Below are 23738 nucleotides of genomic sequence, written 5' to 3'. Positions count from 1 at the left end.
GAGGGTGGTGAGAGTGACAGGGAAGGTGTCGTCGAAAGCGCCAAGAGTAGCCTACCGTAGGCCAACTTGATGTATTCATGGGTAAAAGTCAAAGGTTCAGCCAATCGAAGCCCGGTTTACGCCCTGAGTGTAGTCACATGTGTGTGTATGTCTAGAGATCTAATAATAGATCAAGATAAAAAATCATGAAAGTATTGAAAATAATTTTGTACTGCAGTTGATTTAGCACGCACGTCGAACTGCGCCGAAGGATATTTTGTGTTCGGTGTGTTCGTGTGTAGATCTAAGTCTAGATCTAGATGTAATATCTAATCTAGATCAAGATTTAAAAAATCATGAAAGTATTGAAAGTAGATTTCTCCTGCAGTGGATTTAGCGCGCACCCCGAAGGATGATTGTATTTTGTGCAGTGTCTAGATGAGATCTAGAATCGAGATCTAGAATCGAGATCTAAACCGAGATCAAGAAGAATCATGAAATGGAAGTAGAATCTAGATCAGTGATATTTCGATAACCTATTGAATATTGAAAGTGGATTTTTCTTGCTGTGCATTATAGATTCTAAGATCAGATCTAGATCTAGGCTAGATCTATAGGTGAATCATAGTTAGAGATCAAGAATGATGAAAATATGAATGTGGATTTTTTCCTGCTGTCAATAGATCTAGAGTATAGAATTAGACTGTCGGTGAATCAAGATCGAGGTAAAGAATCATGAAAGTCTTCTTGAAAGTGGATTTTTCCTGCTGTGAATAGATCAAGAAATCTAGGCCATCTGTGACGCCTGTCGTTTATTAAGATTGTGAATTTCTAAACTTAAATCTATCTATTGGCCAAGGCTCCTTTCTTTCAATTATAGGCCTATATGGCTTTATAATCCTTCGAGATCTATGCTAGATCTAGAATCTAGATTATGTTCTTCAAGGTAGCAACAATTGGCATGTAGGCCTAACTCTTTTTTAAAAAGTGATTGAGCCTGAACTTTAGGAGAAAATGCCACGCCTTCGAAGAGAGGGAAGAATAAGTCTTACCCCTAGAGGTAGAATCTAGATCTAGTCAAAAAGGGGTGCTACATGGATAAATTCAAGGTAAAATAATATTTATGTTTTGTTTCTTTCCTGTTTTCAATCTTTTTCCTCTTCTTAACTTTCCCAATACAATGTACTTCTTCATTATTATTCCGTTCGTAGAACTGGTACTTTTACTAGTATAATAGGCCACCTCTATTCTCACCCGGAGTGAGAATAGTGCAGGCGAGTCTTGTGGCTATTCTCACCCGGTGCGCGTTCACCAAATTTTGCGTTCACCCTATACCATAGAATTCTACACTGTGAGGAAAAATTGTAGAATTCTGTGCCGTGAACAAACGTTCCATTACAACTGTAGCCTACTAAAAGCGTACAATTTTGTCTGTGGGCAGTGGAGAGAGAGAGAGAAAGAGAGAGAGGAGTAGCGCGAGAATTTCCGGGCAAAACAAAATGGCGACCCGCGTAGTTCGGCTCGATTCGAAAAGTTAAATAGCCGTAGCATCTTTGTAGACAACCAAATTAATTTACTTTTGTGTTTTAACATCATTTTTTAACTTTGTTTTGGTCAATTTGATCGTCCACACCGATAGACAGTATTCAGAAAGAGAGAGAGAGAGAAAGAAGAGGGGAAGTGTTGATCTTGCGAGAACTTCCGAGCGGGTGAGAATAGCCACTTTCAGTATAAATAATAGTAACATTTTACATTATTCTTGGTTATCCGTACAATTGTGAGAACAACTCTGTCTAGTTATCCGTACAATATTGTACCATACAATATTGTGTGAACAACTCTGTCTAGTTATCCGTACAATGTTGTACACACAATGACAATATATCAATTGTACGAAGTGCTACAGGTATCCGTACTAGTACAATAGTAGGCCTACATGCTGACAGGCCTACATGTTCTGTCTTAGTAGATCTAGATCTAAAAATATAGATCTAGATTCTAGATCAGTGTTTCCAATATTCCACCAGCTGAATTTTTTAAATTTTTCATCAGACCTCATCTGCGGATCTGATGCCAGCCGCCTCATTGAGGGTGTTCCCCCCATGTAAAAAAAAAACTAAGTCTAGATCTGCGTTGAAACTGTACTGTAAAAATATTTAAGCTTAAATCTACCTCATTCTGTGGATAGTTCTGATGGCCGAAATGACAGCGTGTCTGCGTTAGAAGTAGTATTATATTTTGAGTGTGGGTTCGAATCCCCGTCCCGGAAGTTTCTTTTTTTTTTTTTTCTTCTTCAATTCTTCTCTCTCCTCTCCCGACTCACCAACAATTTTCCCCCCCATAATTGTTGGTTTTGACTTCAAAGATTTCCCCTCATGGTTTTGTGTAAAAAAGAAGAAACCTATTATAATAATATATAGAATTTAGATCTAGTTCATATACAGTGGAACTCGGATTCAACGAGGTCGCCGAGCCCGACCTAAAATCTCGTTGAAACCGAGTGTTCGTTTAGCAAACACAAGGTTTTGTGTAGATAATTACAGGCAAGTAATGTATAAAGAGAAGTCAAGTAGTGCCTGAAAAGCATACACATTATGAGCTGTGTTTAAAAAAAAGACCGATTCGTTCAAATGCAAACGCCTCATGTCATCTCGATTGTTTACCAAGTTGTGTTGCTGTGTAGAGCCTAGCATACGGCAACTTTTGATTCCCTAGTCCAGCGCACAATTCATTACCCAGATCTACGTCAAGACTAGCTTATCATCAGGGGCGGCTCGTGGGGCTAAAAAGTGGGCGTGTACAATTAAGCAATCAGCAGGTTGAAGATAGCCAAGGGCATAGTAAATGGGATGGTAGGATCTCTGGGTTGGTGAAGGAGGACCTTATGCTTTTATTTTATTCTTTTTACTTGTCGCTTTGATTTCTAGAACTAAATCTGTGTGTAGCTAAACATCAGGTTCCTTATCCTGCATTGGAACTGAACACTCGAGTAATAACTTTCACCCTTATACTACAAAACCATTCAAAGGCACAACTCATAGGGCGGTGACTTAAGTATGTCACGTTCACCTCCCTCAGGTTCACGGTCACAGAGTCGCTTAAAAAAGTGGCAAGACAATGAACCAATCACAATCCACTTGAGCACTCCGCTGGATTGCTCTGGGGATCACATAATTTTGGCGTTGAATAGTGTGCAGTCTATCGCGTTTATTTTTAGACTTCCTACTGTGGGCTATGTTTCGTGGGTGCACATTTGAGATGTGCCGTCTTGTTAATATTAATGTACCGCCAAACTCGCTACGCATGTCGTCATCGCTTGGGTTATCCCAAATGGCGATTTTTGGTCAGATAACCACTGTTGAATATTCTATTGCGTTTAGTTAAAGCGCGGCATGGCATAGTAGATGTTTTACGGCACTTTTGATACAGAAATGACAGTTACAGCGCCAGCGAGGACCTTGTTCTGATATTATATTTGTCTAGTGTTTGTTTCTGACTTCTTTTATTTCATGTTTGTGGGTGGTTTTCGTAATAGAACATGAAAAAATATTTGGGCGGCACTGCACGACCGTGCTCTATGGACGAACCGCCCCTGCTTATCATTGTAATATTGAGCAGTTGCCAAGGGGGAAAAAAGACTGTGACGCGTTGGTATCTGCGACGTTCAACGCCCGGACTGCTAGTACCCCCCCCCCCCCCCTCCCGGACACACGCACACACAGTCACACGTGTGCTGGCCGCCCATCCGACCCCGACACACGCCAGAGTAGACACGTGCGCGTGCCAACAACGCATGTGTTGGTATGAAAAAAGGCCGCTGATTGGTCGCATGCAATCGGCTAAGTGAATAATAGTTCACAAAGCAGGCGCAATGAATGGTTTCCGGGAATAGATAAAGTTCGTTCTGGGAGAAAAATAAGCGAAGCCAAGTCTGCAGGGGCTGTTCACCCTGGAAGCGACCTCGTTGAATCCGAGCTCCCTGATTTAAGTGCTCGTTGAATCCGGGTTATTTTTTAAAAATTGATTTTAAAGAAGAAAAAAAAAACAGGGAATCTATCTCATCTCGTTGAATCCGAGTTCTTGTTGAATCTGAGCTCGTTGAATCAGAGTTCCACTGTATTTTATAAATCTACTTATGTTTTAATAGAAGTATAGATCTAGCCTATTTTTCCTTTTAGGCCTACCAATTTATGCCTGGTTAAAGTTATTACATTGATGCTCAACCCAGGGGAGAACCAACTGGATGACTAGATTTAGTTATCTAGGCTTATTTTTACTAACAACCTCCAAAATTCGAATAATTGTACGAATAACTCTATTTGGTTATTTGTACAATTGTACTAATAACTAGATCTAGTTAGAGTTGTACGCACTATTGTACTAATAACCGCAGTCTTTATTAATTTCTGAATCTTTTTATGGTGTCACTTTGATCCATTTAAATGAAACAAATAAAACACTTTTAGGTAGTTTAGGTGTGGCAATATTAGTTACTTTTGATAATACATGCACGTGTATTTTTTATGAGTGCCGTTCAAGGAGCTTAAAACAAACCCGTTTTGGTCTTTGTATAATTAAATTGTTTTCTTTGGATAGATCGATTTATGTTTTTAGAACAAAAAAGTATAAATGGAATTTGTACCGACTCGGACACAACAATAAGTAGGCGTGCCCCTCCGACTTCGAGTATTTTCAACACCATTGAGAAGCAGTACAGACGTGACTGCTTCGAACCAAAATAAAATATAAAGTAGCCCAGGCGTTTAAGAGGAAGCACAATGCCTAAGGCAACTCTTGCCTCAAGGTACAGGACATCAGTGATGCTTTTAATGGTTTGCTTTAATTCTCTAGATCTAGATCTAGATCAAATATGAAAGTGGAACTTCTTGAATAGAGTGACTTTCTCACATTCATGTCAAACTTATGAGCTTGGTCTTTGCTTGGCTTAGAAATCTGAGGTCTGATTGAATTACGTTTTGTGCTTCATACAACAACTAATGAATAAAAATTATTTTGAATGCTAGATCTAGATCTAGATCTAGATCTAGATCTAGAACTAATCTAGAACTAAAATGATTTTATGCCTGGACTTGCTTTATTAAATTTTACTGCAACTAGACTAGAATCTTGATCTAGATCTATATCTAGAATCTAGATCTGTGTCATGTAAGTGGGGTGTTTGGTTGCTGTGTGGTTTTTTTGTTTTTTTTTTCTTTCTTATTGAACAATTTTTATTGCACCTGAGTCTTCGTGTTCGATGTCAGATTATACACATGCTTGCTTCCCTTGAACGCTGCCACCTTCCTGCCTTTGACGTCAAAGGCAAAGCCTCTCTCGTCTGCGTTGTAGATGCGGCTTCCATCCTCCAGAAGAGTAGGGTCCATGGCCACGATATGTTCCCTCAGCTCCTTAAACCATTTCGATATGGCCTGGGGTGTCACTGTCGCCCGTTCCTTCCCGAGGCCCAAGGTCGACCTCAGGGTGAGCTCCGGGTGCCTCTCAAACAGCCGGTACACCCAGGCCACAGATGGCATGTTTACGTTCCTATTGTCTTTTTCTGGTGGCTGCCGCAAATCGATGATGGCTTGGGCAGTTCTCCGGATGGATATCATCAGTCATCAGCCCAAAACCACATTTAGCCCGGTCCAATACAAACTTTACTAGTTTGTCCTCTTTTTCGGGAAAAAGAAGGCACACCTTTTTAGGCGCCAGAGGTGTCTTGCCCACTATTTTATCGTTTAGAGTGGAAAATGGAATATTAAACGTTTTGGCAGCCTGTCTTTGAGTCATTTGACCCGTTTTTACACTTTCCATTGCCTGCAGAATCACTTTTGGGTCGTGTAACTTTTTGTCTCTTTTGGGAGTTTTTGTCTCCTTTTCTCCAGTCTTTCTTGGTCGTCCCATGATTTCGTTCAGATCTTTGTTTCTGTAATGAACATATGAGGGACTTTTCTTAGGGATTCATTATCTTAGAAATTTTTTATCACTGCTAGATCATCATCATCAGTGTCACTTTTGAAATCTTCCATCACTAATTATCTCTAAATCTAATATAGGATCTAGATCTACATCTATTTGTATTTAAATTTGGCCTTTTCAGGATTACTGGCATATAAGCTCTAACTTTGAGTTATTTAAATTACGCACAAAATCAGAATTCTTTATCATTTAACCATTGGCATTGCAACATGTTGTGTGCCCGAAAGATGAAAATCTACGCTTTTTTTTAACAATCCGGGCACCCCCCCCCCCCAGGGCAAAAATGGCTAGACTGAACTGTACGTTCTCTTTCATCCTCGACAGGGCCTCATATATGAATAACTCTCAAGCTTTCAGAGCGTAACAAAACATTATAATAAAGCTTCCGCTTCTTTCATCCACAACCTAAGTATACTCTTCCGGGGGAAGATCGTAATGCTGTTTTACTCACCTGATGGACGAAAACGCTGTCTTAATGGATCTTTTCAGCAAATCAGCGCCTCCACTGTTGTGTCAACTGAAGTAAGGGAGGTTGCTTCCGGTTTTCGTGCCTCGCTTTTGGGGTAGGATTCAAAAACAAAATTTTTAACAGTTTTTTCCTGCTCCAGTGCCCGCAAATGAGAAACGAAACCTGCTGCCCGAACCGGTAATGTTACTCTACCAAGCTTTTGTTTCTTTTCAACTAATCTCTTATACCTCAATCTCTCTGCCTTGCCCATGAATTAGATCTATTCCTCTGTAAAATGTTACTTTCACACCTGCCCGCAGATGCTGTGACATTGGTTTTGGGGGCTAAACAGCTAGTCGCACATTCCTTTTGACGTCTTTTGTTACTTTGTTAAAACCTGGGTAAACATTGACCACTCATCTTACTTATCAATTGTGTATGGCTGTCAGTAGGCCATATGGGTTGTGAGGGATAACATGCTCCTCTCACCTCCAGCTGAAAATTTATTGTTACCGATTGGTCAAGAGTGGGAAGGGCCTACACAGATATGAGCTGTAAGAGGGACTAACAACAATGATAGGTGAATGGATTATGACAGCTTGACCACAGTATCAGGGGCTAATACATAATTTATGACAAAACGTCAGACCACAAAAGATTTGCATAACCGTCTAAGACAGGTTTATTGGTTAAAAATAAGGTGGCCATGACCATGTTGGACAGCTAGGTGACCGATTTACGCAAATTATGTGTAGACAAAGCAAAAGAGGAGAATGAAAAGTGGACATATTATACAGGTGGTCGTCATGGCAAGTTCAACTGTATTTTTGGCTGCAAAATACACTCACTGCCATGGCCATTTAAATGGTAATGGTAGCAAATCATTTGTTGTTTTAAAAAAAATCTCAAACTTAATTAATTGCAAAACTTCAAACTGTGGTGAAATTCATGGAGGCAGTCCCTGTCATGTGTGTACATCAATAGCTTGGACTTAACTGACCAGCTATGTTATAACGGCTCAAGGCCGTAACGTGACCTTCTTGGTAATAAAGGACAACTTCCGTTACTACTCATTCTCACTGAGGTCTTGTGTTTGTTTGTGAGCACGTTTTATAATTATTCGTCAAGCTATAAGCATAGCCAAGAACGTAACATGGTGTCAGAAGTGCAGAACTAACGTCTGTTTCCCCATTGTAACTGGCAGGTAGGCTTTATAACATTGCCTTTGCTGTAATCACAATTTTCATTGTTCACATTTGTATTTTGGGCAGCGCATCCGCCCAAGTACTGGTACCGTGAGCGCAGGTACTGGTACCGTGAGCGCAGGTACTGGTACCGTGAGCGCACCCACAACGTGTTTCGTTCAGACCACGTGGAGTTATCTGCAGGTGCAGACTGCAGGTAGTTTCGGGAAGCGTACTGACCGCAGAGCGCATACTCCCCAGATTTGCTTTCTCGATACAGACCAAAGTTGGTCAGGTTCGTCGCCGATGACCAGATTGGTGGCAGTTAAGGATAAAATACAAAATGTCCCGACTAAAATCACCAGAGGAACTTAGTTTCTCAGACTCCCATAGCCTCGCAGAGAGATGGAGAATGTGATCACAAGAAATGAGACTATATATTGATCTCACCATGGCAAAAGAAACCAAAAAAGACAAATGCTCAGCATTTTTATATATCATTGGCAGATCTGGAAGAGAAATCTACAATACTTGGACTATTCCTGAAGAAGAACAGAACAAACTCGAGGTCTTGTTCAGAAGATTTGACCAATATTGCAAACCAAAGCAAAACGTGACTCTAGAGAGATATAAGTTCAACAGTAGAGTACAACAGCCTAATGAGTCTCTGGACGAGTTTGTCACAGACCTGAAACTCTTAGCAAAACTTTGCCAGTATGGAACTTTGGAGGAAGACATGATTAGAGACCGTATTGTCGTGGGAATAAAGAAAATGGTAGTAAAAGAACGACTGCTCAGAGAGCCAGACCTCACCGTTGAGTCTGCAATGTCTATTTGCAGAGCGGAAGAAGAATCCAGAAAAGGGCTCACCATAATGGCTGAGGAGGCAGAAGCAGTGAATGTGGTGAAGACTAAGAAGTTCGTCAAACCACCAGGAAAACGGAAGAATAAAGTCAAGACATCAACCTTCCACTGTAACAGATGCGGAAGTACTCATGAAAGTAAAGCGTGTCCGGCGTTTGGAAGAACTTGCAACATATGCAAGAAACAGAATCACTTCGCCAAAGTGTGCAGAGCTAAAAAAGTTCAGCAAGTAGTGGAATCAAGAGAACAAAGGCGCCATGAGAGCCGAAGTGATGAAGAGTTTTTCATAGGTGCAGTCAATAACACTAAACAAGAGGAAGAAAACTGGTTTGTTCAACTCAACTGTAGAGGCCAGCAGATGAAAGTCAAGCTGGACACAGGAGCTCAGGTGAACATAATCTCAGAGCAACAGGCAAAACAAGTTAATGCTCTGATAGTCCCATCAAAAGTAAGACTGACGTCATACTCGGGGAACAAAATTCCAGTGAGTGGCCAAGTTCACCTCCTTTGTTTTCATAAAGGAAAGAAATATTATGTGGACTTCGTGGTGGCGTCATCACCGGATGCTCAGTCAATTTTGGGATTGAAAACATGTTCTCAAATGAACCTCATCCAGAGGATACATGAACTGAAGTCACAGACAGGACATCAAAGACCTCCAGAACTGTCAAATATACTAAAGGAGTACAGCGACATTTTTGGAGAGATGGGCTGCATCAAGGATACACATCACATCAAGGTAGACCACAACGTCACACCTGTTGTTGCTGCGGCTAGACGAGTACCCCTAGCGATGAAGCCAAAGTTGAAAGTTGAACTTGAAAGAATGCAAAGACTTGGAGTCATTGAAAAGGTAGAAGAACCGACAGACTGGGTGAACCCCATGATTATGGTACAGAAACCAAATGGAGACATCCGGGTCTGCATTGATCCCAAAAGGCTCAACGAGGCTATAAGAAGGGAGCACTACCAGTTACCTACACTAGAGGAAGTCACAATAGAGATGAAAGGTGCCAAGTACTTCACCAAGCTCGATGCCTCAAGTGGTTTCTGGCAAGTACCACTAGATCACAAAAGCTCGGAGCTCTGTACATTTGCTACACCATTTGGCAGATTCAAGTTTCTCAGGCTGCCATTGGGAAGCAAGTCAGCCCCTGAAGTCTTCCAGAAAATAATACATAGATTTTTTGGAGATATTGAAGGTGTTGTGAGCTATGAAGATGACCTTTGCATCAGGAGCCAATCAGTAGAAGAACATTGTAAACGATTGCGCCAAGTCTTGCAGAGAGCAAGAGAAAACGGACTGAAGTTCAACAAAACAAAATGCGAATTCTTCAAGACAAAACTGAAGTACCTTGGACACATACTCACAGAATCAGGAGTAAAAGCGGATCCATCAAAGGTGACAGCTATAAAAAACATGCCTGCACCAAAGAACAGACAAGATCTGATGAGATTTCTTGGCATGGTAACGTATCTGACAAAATACATTCCCAACATGTCAGAAAAAACTGCGTCACTCCGTCAGCTGCTACAGAAAGATGTAGAATGGCAATGGTTGTCCCAGCATGAAAAAGCTGTGAAGGACTTAAAAGAGATCCTCTCCACAAGCCCAGTGCTGGCATTCTTTGACCCTAACAAGCCTGTGGTCGTGTCAGCAGACGCATGCAAAGATGGACTAGGAGCAGTTCTGCTCCAGGACAACAAGCCAATTGCCTTTGCATCCAGGAGTATGACCAGTGCAGAAGAAAATTATGCCATGATAGAGAAAGAGACACTGGCTATAGTGTTTGCCATGGAAAGGTTCCATCAGTATGTCTACGGCAGAAGAGTGACTGTGGAAACTGATCACAAACCTCTCGTCGCAATACAAAATAAGGCGTACGACAAGTGCCCGGCAAGGATACAATGATTTATGCTCAGGCTCCAAGCATACGACGTTGATATCAAATACAAAAAAAGGAAAGGACCAGATACTGTCAGACACTCTGTCTAGAGCTGTAGAGACAGAAGCGAAACCAGAAATTCTGGAAAAAGAAATAAATGCATTTGTTGACATGGTGATGCAACAAGCTGCAGTGTCACAAGAGAAGTTGGAAGAAATAAAACGTCTCCAGCTGGCAGATGAGCAGTGTCAGCTACTGGCAGACCTCATAAAGAAAGGTTGGCCCGAGAACATCTCAAAAGCCCCCTTAGCAGCAAAGCCATTTTGGACCTTCAGAGAAGAACTGGTAATTTACAAAAAGTTACTCCTCAAAGGACAACAAATTGTAATACCTGCGGCCTTGCAGAAAGAAATATTATCAAAAATTCACCAAGGACACATGGGTATAGAGATGTCCAAGCAAAGAGCACGCCAAAGCGTGTACTGGCCTGGAATGTCTAAAGACATTGAAAGAGTGGTTGGGACATGCCCAATATGTCTGAAATATAGAAAAACTCAACAAAGACAGCCACTGCAAAGTCACGCCATTCCAGAAAGACCATTTGAAAAGGTAGGGGCAGATCTTTTCCACTTCGGAAGAAAAAACTACTTGCTTGTCGTGGATTACACAACAAAATTTTTTTAAGTCAGTCTCCTGAACGATACAACGAGTGGAACGGTCATACACCATATGAAGGCAATATTTGCAAGGAATGGCATACCGCTCCAGCTTGTGACTGACAATGGACCTCAGTTCTCGTCCACAGACTTTAGAAAGTTCACAGAGTCATGGGAGATTGAACATAAGACATCCAGTCCACTGTATCCAAGGTCTAATGGACTTGCAGAGAGAACAGTGCAGACTGTGAAACAAATCCTCACGAAGCAAAGAACAGTGGCAAGGATCCCAATCTAAGCATCCTCAACTTCCGAACAACAGACAAAACTGACCAAGCCTCACCAGCTGAAATGCTCATGGGAAGAAAGCTCCGGACACTTCTTCCGTCTGCAAACAGGATCAAAAAGATCATTAGCAGTCGAATTATCAAAGACAGGAAGGACAAACATCATCCGTACAAAGAGAGGTTTGCTTCGCAGAAACCGACAGCACCTCTTGCAGTCAGGAGAGCCTCATCATGACCTCCAACCCGACCAGTGCGAGGGTGGTTCATACAGAAGCAATGTCCACAATAATGTCCCCGCACCCATCACACGTGGTCAAGCTGGACCTCAACTGTCCAGACCACTGGTCGAGTTCCCAAACTCACCACGAAATGATCAAGAAGTGTACGAACACACTCCTGATCGTGGAGGCACCCCGCCTTCACCGGAACACCCCGACACACACAACGTTCCACATTATATCACTAGAAGTGGTCGCACAGTGAGGAAACCAAACAAATATACGTTGTAGGCATAGACATTAAAAATGTGATTCACTGTTGACCACAACACTCATGCAAAATACACTACGCATATTTTACACTAAAGTAAAAGCTTAGAGCTGACCAGTTTAATGCTTGTGTTAAAACTAGCTCACCACTGGATACATTTATGTGTGTGATCAAGTCATGATGTCATCAAGAACTATCGTTCTCAAGGTTGATGTTCAACATCCGTTACAAAAGGCAAATGTAACTTTTTAAAAAGGGGGGATGTCATGTGTGTACATCAATAGCTTGGACTTAACTGACCAGCTATGTTATAACGGCTCAAGGCCGTAACGTGACCTTCTTGATAATAAAGGATAACTTCCGTTACTACTCATTCTCACAGAGGTCTTGTGTTTGTTTGTGAGCACGTTTTATAATTATTCGTCAAGCTATAAACATAGCCAAGAACGTAACAGTCCCCTTGTGAGATCCCTCCATATTTTTTAGGGCAAGGGGGCATGCCAGGCTACAAATTCATGAAAGCGAATGTTCATCATCATGATTGGTAGGCTTACGTGCATCGGGTAATTTGCTTTACTTCTAAATAAAATCATTAAAAAGTATAGCACACATACTTCCTCTCACAAAACATTCTTTTAATGAGTAGCACACCATTTGATTTTTTTCATTTCAGCCTCCAGAGTGAAAACAGTTTGTTTTCTACTGTGATGAAATTTTAAATTGCTTTTGGTTTATTAAGTTGTCCCTTGTGAAAAGTTTCAAAGAAGATACACCATCGTTTGGACCGGCTGCTTCTATCCATTGAACTTTTAAGATGTACAGACGAACCTGTTCTGACAATCACCTGCTAAAATGGCCTCTCCCATTTTCTCCCCCTTGCAATTTTTGTGACATTGTTTAAGATGACCATCTGTCTAAGACAACGTTTTCTTTTCGAAAATGGATAGCCATCTTAGACAATTTCAGCTGCAGATCTACACGGTGCAGTAATAAGATTAAAAAAGCATGTGACCTGATACTGATAAGGAGCTAGTGAGCCTGAACAAATGAACTACTAAAGTCAATAATTTTATTATATTCTCATGATCACAGCTCTCTAAGCTTTAGAATATACATAATAATTCGTATAAATGTGTGTATCACTAAAGTGTTTCTCTCTCTTTCCTGTGATTTCCCATGAAATAGATCTATTTAGAATAAACAATTATGCAAGGAATGTTGGCAGGTGGTTGGAAGACACCTACTTCTTTACTTTCGCTCCGCTGTTTCTGTCTGTTTGTTTCACTTTTTCCCAGCACTAAAATTTTGTATCGGTGAGCTTTCTCTCTGCTCAAACACAAACAAACAGGCAAAAGAGTGTTTTTCTCTTACTTTTATATTTTATGTGAACTCTGCTTTATTTCTTGTTCTCTCATGTAGGTAACAAAACTTTTTTGTTTTATTATCTTCTGACCTGTCCTGCAGGCCGGTGAAGAATAAAGACACTGGACTGGACCTGACAGTGACGTCTTTCAGAGAGACTAAGGGAATGGTGACGTCCACTGTCTACTACCAAGTGGTGCTGGTTTCTAATCTAGCTTGCTTCAAGACTCCAAGCCACAGAGAATCTGATGTTGTGCAGTACACTGTGAGTAGTTTTTTTTTATTAAACTGTGCTGAATGAGTACATGTATAATTTATTATGCAATGGAGTCCACGTAAACTGTTATCTTCAGGACTGCAGGATTTTCTTAGGTTGACCAAGTTTTCAGTTAAGAGACGTTGCTCAACTAGGAGGAGGGAAAAAATTGGGGATTATATTTTCTTTCAGTTTGCCGCTGTTTTTGGATTAATTGTGATTGGTTTAAGAAGACTCTGCTGTGTCTTTATCTGGCTGGGGTATTTGACAATAATTTAATTTTATAGTTTTTTCCCAAAATGAATAATTTTTTCTTGGCTGGTGTTATGGTTGATGAATGTGTGCAATGATCTGTGGCAGATTTGATTCAACAATGACCAGAATGCGTTGGTAGCTGGTGTAAAATACAAAGAGTGAAAAGTTTTTATTTGTGTGTTATATTATAGGCCTACTTATATCTTCTGAGTTTGTCAATACCAGAGTTCAACTTACACTTTACTTTTTAAATAAAAGGTTTTTTGTATCCAGGTTTTGACATGTGAAATTTCTGAGGCGTACTGAAAAAATGAGTTACTTCTTGCAATTTGTGAATGGAGATATCTGTTAAAAATGGACACTTACATACTTTTACTTTTTTCTTCCGCTTGTACTCTGGGGTGTCGCGGGGAGACACAGGCGTCTGTCTGCAGCAAGTCTGTGGCCTTGAGGAGGGACATCCCATGATCTCTAAGGGTGTCTGCCACAGATTCACTCCATCGTCGCCTTGGTCTTCCTCTGGTTCTCCATCCAGAATATTTAGTGTTGTATGCTCTCTGAGCTGGATGGTTTGAGGGCATCCGCGTGAGGTGTCCTAACCACTTGACCTCTTGTTTTTCAATGTGTGGTAGGACTGGTGTTGCTCCCACAGTGTCCCTTATGACTTCATTTTTAATTTGGTCTCTTCTTGTTTTGTTGACCGCTCTTCTTAAGCATTTCATTTCGCATGTGACCAGTTTTCTCTCAAGGGCTTTTGTTAGAGTCCATGTCTGGCACTGATATGTGAGCGTTGGAAGGAAAATGATGTTGATGAGCTTCACCTTGGTGCTCATGGGGATATTGGGATGTTTCAGAAGAGGGCCGAGTTGGTAGCTGACTGTGTTGGCTCTCTGGCATCTAGTCTCTATTTCTCTATCTAATTTTCCATTTTCTGTGAAAATGCTGCCCAAGTATTTGAATTCTCTGCTTTGTTTTAGTTGGGATCCATTGATGTTGATATCCACTTTGCCTGGTCTCCTGCTAATTGTCATGACTGCGGTCTTGCTAATACTGATCTTCATGTCATATTTTTTGCAGCTCGCATTTAGGTGGTTCATATGCTCCTGTAGCTGAGTCTTGTTGTTTGTGTCTCCTTATGTTTTCTTGAGCAATATTAATATCCACTGCCGGCCTGCTAAGCCAGTCGCTGTTTCACCAGAGCTCCGTTGGCTAGCAACGTTTCGGGGTGATCCGGGTCGGCCTTCACAGCTAGCGTAACGCCTCAGTGACATAAAGTCACACCGTACTTCACCCAGACCCAGCTATCCCCTACTTTGTCCTGTTTCCATCTCCCCCGGCGTGGACGAGGAGTTGGACTTCGAGAGATGGACACAGATGTAGATTTTCAGCTGATGTTATTTTCTTCAAGTTTAACGCGTCTTTTATAAATTATGAGGCAGCGTGGTGGAATCAGGCTCTCGTCAAAATAATCAAAGTGAAGAAACTTGCATTTTGCCAATGGTTTGTTAATTTTTATCAAATTTTTCTTTTTTGGCTCATCACCTTTCATGCCCATTAAAAAACTCATTTATGTATGGATTTGTCTGAAAAACGTTGATTAAAGGCACAAAAAATGTAAATTTTCAGTTGCCACGGACTCTTAAACTAAGGAAATAACTAATCTTTAGCGGCCATTTTCTCTCTAATTTTACCTCTGAAAACAGGTGACCCCCACCTCTTTCATTTGCAAATATCTCAACTTGTATTCAAGATAAATGGATATTTTTTGCATCCAAATAAAGACAAGTGAACAAGCTTTAAGATGATACCAATAACTCTACATGACCCAAAATTGACGAGTGCCTGATTCCACCACGCTGCCTCACATTTCGTACTACTGATAAATTGTACAAACTCAACCTATAAATTTGACATACACGTAGGCTGAAACTCTGAAAAGAAACTCATTTTGTCAGCATGCCTCTCAAATGTTATCAAAAGAAATGTTTATTAAAGCCCTTTTTATTGGTGACAAATGTATCTACTTTACCGTACTGTTGTATTATTGACAGTCATATCTTGTATGTCATTTGAATGTCAGGAGCAAACTCCCTAAATGTGAGGGTAAAAAAAAATGTTTTTACTGTGTTTATACATAGTACTTGAAACTGAATGAGTACGGTCTTATGAAGTGCAGGTGAAGATGCGAAAGAAAGCCTATAAAGACTCTCCATGTCTTTCTCATAATAAAACTGAAAGTGTAAAACTGTAAAGAAAGGCACTTTTTCAAGTTTCTCGTTTGAGCAATTAAGCCTTAGTGTTGATAACTTTGTAGCAAACACTGTACATATATTTGTCAAATGTGTGAAAGTTGCCTGTAGAACTCTGATGATGCTCTGCATTTCTACGTGATTCCTTTCTTTTGTTCTGTAGGTTGAGAAGAAGCTCAATGAGTTTGAGCAGCTGAGAGCGAAAGTGGCTGAGTTATACCCTTCAACGATGTTACCCCCAATCAACAAAAAGGCCATTATTGTCAATGACGCAGTGCTCAGGGAAAGAAGGAACAGTTTGAATGCACTCTTGAAATTCTTTGCATCAACACCCAACATCTCCATCTGTGCTCCTGTTCTAGAATTTTTAGGTAAGCACATTTTATTATTAGAATAAAGAAAAATTTGAGTAGTTTTTCTCCGATCTATCTAGAATTAAAGATAATTGCGAATGAAGGAAGTTGGGTCTTCTGATTTCAGAGATAAAATTAATGAGAAAATCTCAGCCAAAGTTTGGTAACTTCCAAAACCGGAGAGTCCTTGAAAACTGCAAATTCACAGTTCTTGTGCCATAAACCAATGTTTTTCAGTAAAATCCACACAGAAATGTGTTTTTATATGATTTTAAAAGGTGTTGAGCCAAAACATACAAATTTGGTAACGATACGAAACTGGCAGGAAAATGCCGGTGTCTTTGATTTCATTATTATGACAAGCACCTGATTTCACCCAAATTCCTCACATTTTTATCTTTCATATATATCGTTCTATGATCTTAGAAGTCGAACAAATTCCCGATTAATAAGTAAACTTTGTAAAACTGTGCTGTATGCCATTTATATCAGTTTGAGTGGGTTGAATACAGAGCACCTTTTACTCCATCTATGTAATCCAGACTGAGAGGAAAAACATTCCTGTAGAGACCTGAGAAGTTTGCACCCGATTTGACTTTGCACCATGTTATACCTCTCTGCTTTTCATCAATCAAAAATAAAATCAACTATGCCCCTGTGCCAAACCTCAAGCAGACTTTGCATAAGGCCCCCACACACTCTAGGAAAGTTTCCACTCAGCAAACAACTGTGAGAATGAAAGTGACCAAGTTTTCATCGTTTTGTCTTTCTTCATGGACAAGTGATGGCATGCTTGACAGCCATTCCCTGAGTGGAAATTTTCTCAATGTGAATGGGGCCCCAAGTCTGATGTTTGAAGAATATTGCAGGTTATGTCCTGATGCGGTGGAATCAGGCGCTCGTCAATTTTTTTTGGGCATATATATGGAGTAATTAGCATTGAGTTGAGATAACTTCGATTGAAGGAGGTAGAGGTCATCAGATGTCAGAGATGAAATTGGTGAGAAAACGACAATCAAAATTTGGTGACTTCCAAAGCTTGAGTGTCCTTGGAAACTATAAATTAACACTTTTTTTGCCTTTGATCAAACGTTTTTAAATAAAATCCACATAGAAACCTTTTTTGAAATGGACATAAAAAGTCTGCCGTCGTAAGGGAAAACGACGAATGGTCAAAATTTTTCGATTTTGTTATTTTTATATATTTCATAGAGTATTTAATTCTGCATCTGATGGTGTAAAATTTTTGTCATATCCTAATCCGTTGTTGCGTAATTGAGAGTTCGTCGTTTTCCCGTACACTGGCGAGCTCCTAGCCAGAGCTCAGTGTAAGGGAGAATGACGAATGGTTGATCGGTCAAGGATCACTGCTCATTAAGCATTGTGCCCTGGTCTCTGCCGTTGGGCAAATTCGGCATGGGCGACGAATGACAACTGGTCACTGTTGCGTCAGTACAAACATACTAGGTTTTTTGCAAACAAATACACCACCACCCCTCCCCCGGAGTACCGTCGACCAGGTTTATAAGAATGTATCATTTAGTTTGTCTTTCTGTCTTCACGTATTAGGCCTATGCTGATGGTGTGAATTGACAAGAGCAGGTGGGAGAGAGGGGAAAACGGATGGGAACAGGGGGAAAGGGGTAGGGATGGGAGGGTCAAAAAAGTATTTAGGGAGAAATTTATTAGCACTGCATATTAGTGTCCCCCAGATGTTCACAGACTAACGTCATGTTAGTTTGCTGTCCAGTCATTTGACATCCCCAATCCCAACGATGGCTATAGTGCCGCAATTTGTCTAGCACGTGTCACTGGTCGACATCATTATAGAATTACCAAGCAATTAATGACACTGCGTTATGAGAGTAAATTTCTTTGTCCAACTTAAAAAGTGGACGTATTGTGGCGACACTTAGTCTTGCTTTACGATTTTTTATGACTTGATGGACGTTATGATCGAGTATAATAATGTCTTTCAGATTCTAACTGTCCTTGTCGATCTCTACTTTGTGATATGTTTTCCGATCCGATCAACTGAATCCTTTATTAAATAAAAAGCGTCGCATTACCTCTCCTGAAAGCGTTTTTGAAACAGTCTTGTCAGATTGTTACATTTCTTACGTGAAAGTTTGACTTTGCAATGATCTGATCGTATTATTGACATTGTAACATTGTTGATCCCTTTGGTCGTGTATGGAAAATTTTGCAATTAGCGAAAATAAAAGTAAAACTCGCTTCTGAAGAGAATACAATAGAGAGATATCATGGAGACCAAACTTTGGTTCCGAATGAGACAGTTTTAAATCAAACTGTTGAAAATGTGTGCACATCTGATTTGTACACTGACTGTGTAGTATTTAACCAAGCGAAGAAGGGAAAAGAAGGACGTTTACCGAGTTACAGTTGGGATATAACAAAAAAAATTACACCTAACTTTATACGTATAATAGATAGTTTATATACGTCTTATTTTTATTTGTAGTAACCAGTACACAGTCATTAGTGTCAATAATGCGTCACAACTGACCATCCCCTACGCCCATAAACGTTCACGAGTGTAAAGGAGAACGACGAAAAGTGCCATTCGTCGTTTTCGCTTACATCGCAAGGCTCACCTGCGGGTGCGCATTGTAAGGGAGAACGATGAATGCATGTCGAATAATTTGCTACTTTTTAACCTAAAGCATTCAAACTTTAGAAACTGCTCTATGAACACCTCAGTCAGATATCTGGTGAAGTACAGCTTAAAAGAGTGAAAAATAAAAGAGTTATAAAGTGAAAACAGTGTTTTGCCTCTCCTGAGAAATTTGCCTCGCTACCTGCGCAGGACCATTTATCGTTTTCCCTTATGACGGCAGAAGTGTTGAATGGAAAGACCAAAATTCAATAAGAATTACCAAATGGGCAGAAAAATGACCAATTCTTCAATTTCATTATTTTGATGAGCTCTGGATTTCTCCTTGATGCCTCACATTTCATTTGAGTGTTTTTGTGTGGTTTGCTCGTTCAAGATCTGTTTTATATTTATCAACTGGCATTGTGACATGTGTGAGGCAGCGTGGTGGAATCAGGCTCTCGTCAATTTTTGGGCATGTAGAGTTATTGGTATCATCTTAAAGCTTGTTCACTTGTCTTTATTCGGATGAAAAAAAATATCCATTTATCTTGAATACAAGTCGAGATATTTGCGAAAGAAAGAGGTGGGAGTCACATGTTTTCAGAGGTAAAATTAGTGAGAAAATGGCCACCAAAGATTAGTTATTTCCTTAGCTTAAGAGTCCGTGGTAACGGAACATTTACATTTTTTTGTGCCTTTAATCAACGTTTTTCAGAAAAATCCACACAGAAATGAATTCTTTAATGGGCATGAAAGGTGTTGAGCCAAAAAACAATTATTTTATAAAAATTCACTAACCTGCGGAAAAGTTTCTTCACTTTAATTATTTTGACGAGAGCCTGATTCCACCTGGCTGCCTCACCTCTGATTCCACCTGGCTGCCTCACCTCTGATTCCACCTGGCTGCCTCACCTCTGATTCCACCTGGCTGCCTCACCTCTGATTCCACCTGGCTGCCTCACCTCTGATTCCACCTGGCTGCCTCACCTCTCATTGATGGGGCTTTGATGTGTGGTCTTCTCCTCTTCTTTCTTTTTCAGTATCACAATAGTCAAAATTGTCAAAATATGTTTTCTAACAGATTTTGTAAGTACCGCTGATAAACCAAAGACTATAAAATATACCTCGGATCCTGGGACTTTGAGCAAGGAATCTTGCTTCAATTTATTTTTGTCCAAACTAAATAGTACACTGTGCTTCCCTCTACACTTAAAATAGGACACCCCCCCCCCCTCCACCCCCTCCCATTTTCCAGCCCCAAATCCATCTGAATTTCAGTATAATAAATGGAAAGCACTATTCCCAGTGTCACTTTGATAATAAATATTGAGCAATAGGAACATGATCAGCTGTTTGTGATGTGATGTGACTTGACCTGACCTTGACCTTATTGCAGGAGTTGACTCCCTTCGTGCCAAGCGGTTCAGCCGAGGAGAATCGGTGGAGGGAACTACAGCAGTGTCGACTGGTGGAGCAGGAATGGATGATGAAGCAGAAGCAAACACGTATGTCCACCATCTGCAGGGGTTACTAATGTTGTTTTCTTATAGTTCGAAGTTGAATGTCTGCTTTGAAATAACTTTTCCCTACTTCGTTCTTGTGCATCTGTTCAGAATTTTTGCGTAGATTTTGTGTCCTTTCTATCTCTAGTGTTGTTATTTTTCTACCCATTTGGTAATTCTTACTGAATTTTTGTTTTTCCATTCAACACTTTTTATATCCTTTTAAAAAAAAAGCTTTCTATGTGGGTTTTACTTTAAAATGTTTGATCAAAGGCAAAAAAAATGTTGATTTATAGTTTCCATTGACACTCAAGTTACCTGGAGGATGAGAAACATTTCTGTTCCTGTACAAACGGTCTGATCACTGTGAAAGGGCAAAAAGAGAAGTGAGTCAACTTAATGGATTGATAATGAAGCTAAAAGGAGTGAGATTCTCATGTGAATGTGTTTTCAAATACTGGCTTGCACTTAGGAGGAAATACTGGCCCAAATCTAGGCAGGGAGACGGAAAACTATACAGGAGCGTGGAGTACCTGCAGCAAACAGCACTACAGACTGGGATGTCTATTTAAAGATGAAAGATAAGATAAAGAATTATGAGCATGACAAGTTAGGTAAAGTTTCTGAGAGCAAAAGTGAAGTAAAAGTTCACCATTGATATATGATTTTCTTGGGTCAATGTTATACGCCATACTTAAACCACCATTCTTCCCATTCGATGAATGGCTTTGTAGCTCAATATCTGCAGCACTTCTTACTCAATGACTCAGCTTGAAAATATGTGTCACAACATGGTTGAATCGGGCACTCATAAATTTTTGGGCATGGAGTTATTGATTTAACCTTACATCTTGTTGATTTGCCTTGATTTTAATGAAAAAAATACCAATCTGTCTGGAATGGAAGTCAAGATACTTGCAATTGAAGGAAGAAAGGATCTCCTGGTGTCAGATGAAATTAGCGAGAAAATGTCCGCTAAAGTTTGGTGATTTCCAATGCCTGAAAGTCCTTAGACACTAGAAATATATATGGTCGCTTTTAAGGACTAGCGGGCTAACCCAGATTTCGGAGGTTTGCAAAAATCTTGACCCATACCAAAAGTGGGCATTGCCCTACCTATAGGAGAAGTTTGGTTTCATTGGTGTGTATGTTTGGTTATAGAGAAAACTCTCCTTGTCTTTTAAAGAAACTGAACAAGGGGCAAAAACTTTACCTTCAATTTTGTCTAAACAGCATTTTTCGGGATAGCCCCATTGTGCTTAAAAGAGACCATATTTTGTATGCCTTTGACCAGCCATGTTAGTAAAATCCACCTCTGTGCTTATCACCTTGTCCGCACTATGGCATTGGTGGTCTAGTGGTTAAGCTCTTGAACTGTCAGCCGTAAGATTGTGGGTTAGAATCCCATCAGGGAAGGGAAAAAATATTTTATATGAATTTTCCTCTCTTCACCCAGGTGGGAATAGGTACCTGGCTCTAGACCGCAAAAGATCTTGTCGGTTTGTTAGTGTTTGAGTGCTCAATTTGCTGCTTGCTCTCTAAACTTCCTGGGAAGAAGAGAATGGTTCTGAGTGTTCTAGGATCTACTGAGATAATGATAGTTTTAAGGTGCATAGAGCATGCTGTAGAAAATGGGCATGTGCTATTTGAATCTGATGCTGTTATTATTATTTTATAGACAGCAAAAGATCTTGTCAGTTTATTAGTGTTTGAGCACTTAAATGGCAGCTTGCACTGTATGCTTCTCAGGAAGGTGAGAATGTTTCTGAGTGTTCTAGGGTCTGCTAGGGTAATAACAGTTTAAAGTGCACAGATTATGCTGTTGAGCGTGGATATGAACTATGTAAAATGCAATAATCATAGTTTCTGTTTTGCGGAAGATTTTTATCAAGTATCTCAGTGGTCTTTCTTCAACTCAGATGTATGTCAGACAGCTCTGTTGGCCCAGACAGGCTAGGTTAATAAAGCATCCCATCTTCTAAACAATCCCAATTAATGTCTGCAAGCTGTTAAAATGTATTGATAAGCCCATATGAAACAACATTTTCCAGGAGAGAGAATTTAAAAGACTTTTAACACATTCTTCCCCCATTATGAATTTCAACAAAATATTTATTGAGCACATGCAACCTATACCACAGATTAAGAAACTGCATTTTTTTTTGGGGGGGGGGGGGAATCAAAATTTTTGGCTTATAGATCTATGTATATTTTTAACAGTTGACCAACAGTTGGGATATTGAAGATTTTAAAAATATATAGCAAAGAAGCTCACTAGTTTTATATTTCATGTAGTGTACTTTTAAAGATGTTACTCATCCTCATGACAGATTTTGTTTTAAATTTCATTTTCTATAGACCAGAGTTGAGCTTCTTAGGTGAAGAAGATGAGAATGCTGAAGGCAACAATGATGATGATGATGACGACCTTTTCAATGAAAAAGATGTAGATGATGATGCTGATATGTTTACATCAAAAGGTGAGAATTTGTTTTCTTTTCTATTTGTTACGACTAGGTTTTTTTTGTGGGATTTTTTTGACTGGTGAGGATTGAAAAAATAACGAAACTGTTGAGTTTTGTCATGAAAAATTTTTGCTAATAAAATCCTTGGCCATTTTGGTGCGTCTGATATCAACAATCGGAGCAAGTTCAAAATTTTTGGGACAATATTGGTCTCAGAGGCTCCTTTGTTTCCTAGTTCTTTTTTTAAATAGCCACCCCTAAAAAAAGAATGAATATCCCAACGATGGCCCTCTTTGCCCATGTGGTCTGAAGGTTAATCATCATCTGTGCTGTCTTTTTAGTGTAATACATGGCTTGATTAAAGTTTTAAAGTTATTAATTGTTTTTGTGTATCCGGAGAGATTGTGTTTCCCAAATGATTGTAAGCATTCTATGGTGGGTGGTTGATGGGTGCTCTGGTGGGATTTGCTCCATCTTTTCTATCAAATGTCTATCAGCCTTATATTTTCTATTTCCCCTCCTTCTTTTTTGTGTTTGTCACTCTTGTAATTTGTTCTATTCTAATCTTTGACACTCATGTCACCTTATTTTATTTCAAGTGCCACAAAACTCGTACTAAAACTAAAAAGTATTTTACTGCTTCAAGGACACTTTACTTTGCTTTATTTTTCCGATCCAGCGGCCATTTGGGTTCTAGCCCTTCGGTCTGTCGATATGGCAAAGAATTGACAGGTTTTAATCAGCTGTGCTTTGTCGCTGTTTCCGATGTCTGGGGAGGCAGGTAGGTAGGTGCTACGCAGGTCACAAAGTGCTGAGCAGTTAAAGAGGTGGTGTGGTACTGTTTCATCCTGGCAGTCGCACAACGGGCAGCCGGGTGGGGTATCCTTGCGGATCCTATTAAGGTAGG

The 23738-nt window shown here is 40.0% G+C and overlaps 1 protein-coding gene across 1 annotated transcript in view; it reads left to right on the top strand.

Annotated features, from left to right (window-relative positions):
• The first annotated feature begins 4601 nt into the window (after positions 1 to 4601).
• Positions 4602 to 23738, top strand: part of LOC101849363 (HCLS1-binding protein 3) — a 22623-nt gene continuing 3486 nt past the window's right edge. Inside the window, exons 1-5 of the mRNA XM_005094544.3 lie at positions 4602 to 4783; positions 13237 to 13399; positions 16058 to 16265; positions 20261 to 20369; positions 22725 to 22846. Of these exons, the coding sequence (XP_005094601.1) occupies positions 4758 to 4783; positions 13237 to 13399; positions 16058 to 16265; positions 20261 to 20369; positions 22725 to 22846 (628 nt within the window). The 5' untranslated portion in view covers positions 4602 to 4757. The remainder of the gene's footprint in view (positions 4784 to 13236; positions 13400 to 16057; positions 16266 to 20260; positions 20370 to 22724; positions 22847 to 23738) is intronic.

The sequence above is a fragment of the Aplysia californica genome, unplaced genomic scaffold, assembly GCF_000002075.1.
Source record: "Aplysia californica isolate F4 #8 unplaced genomic scaffold, AplCal3.0 scaffold00084, whole genome shotgun sequence".
Lineage (NCBI taxonomy): Eukaryota > Metazoa > Mollusca > Gastropoda > Aplysiida > Aplysiidae > Aplysia > Aplysia californica.
This window is presented reverse-complemented; position numbering and strand designations above follow the sequence as displayed.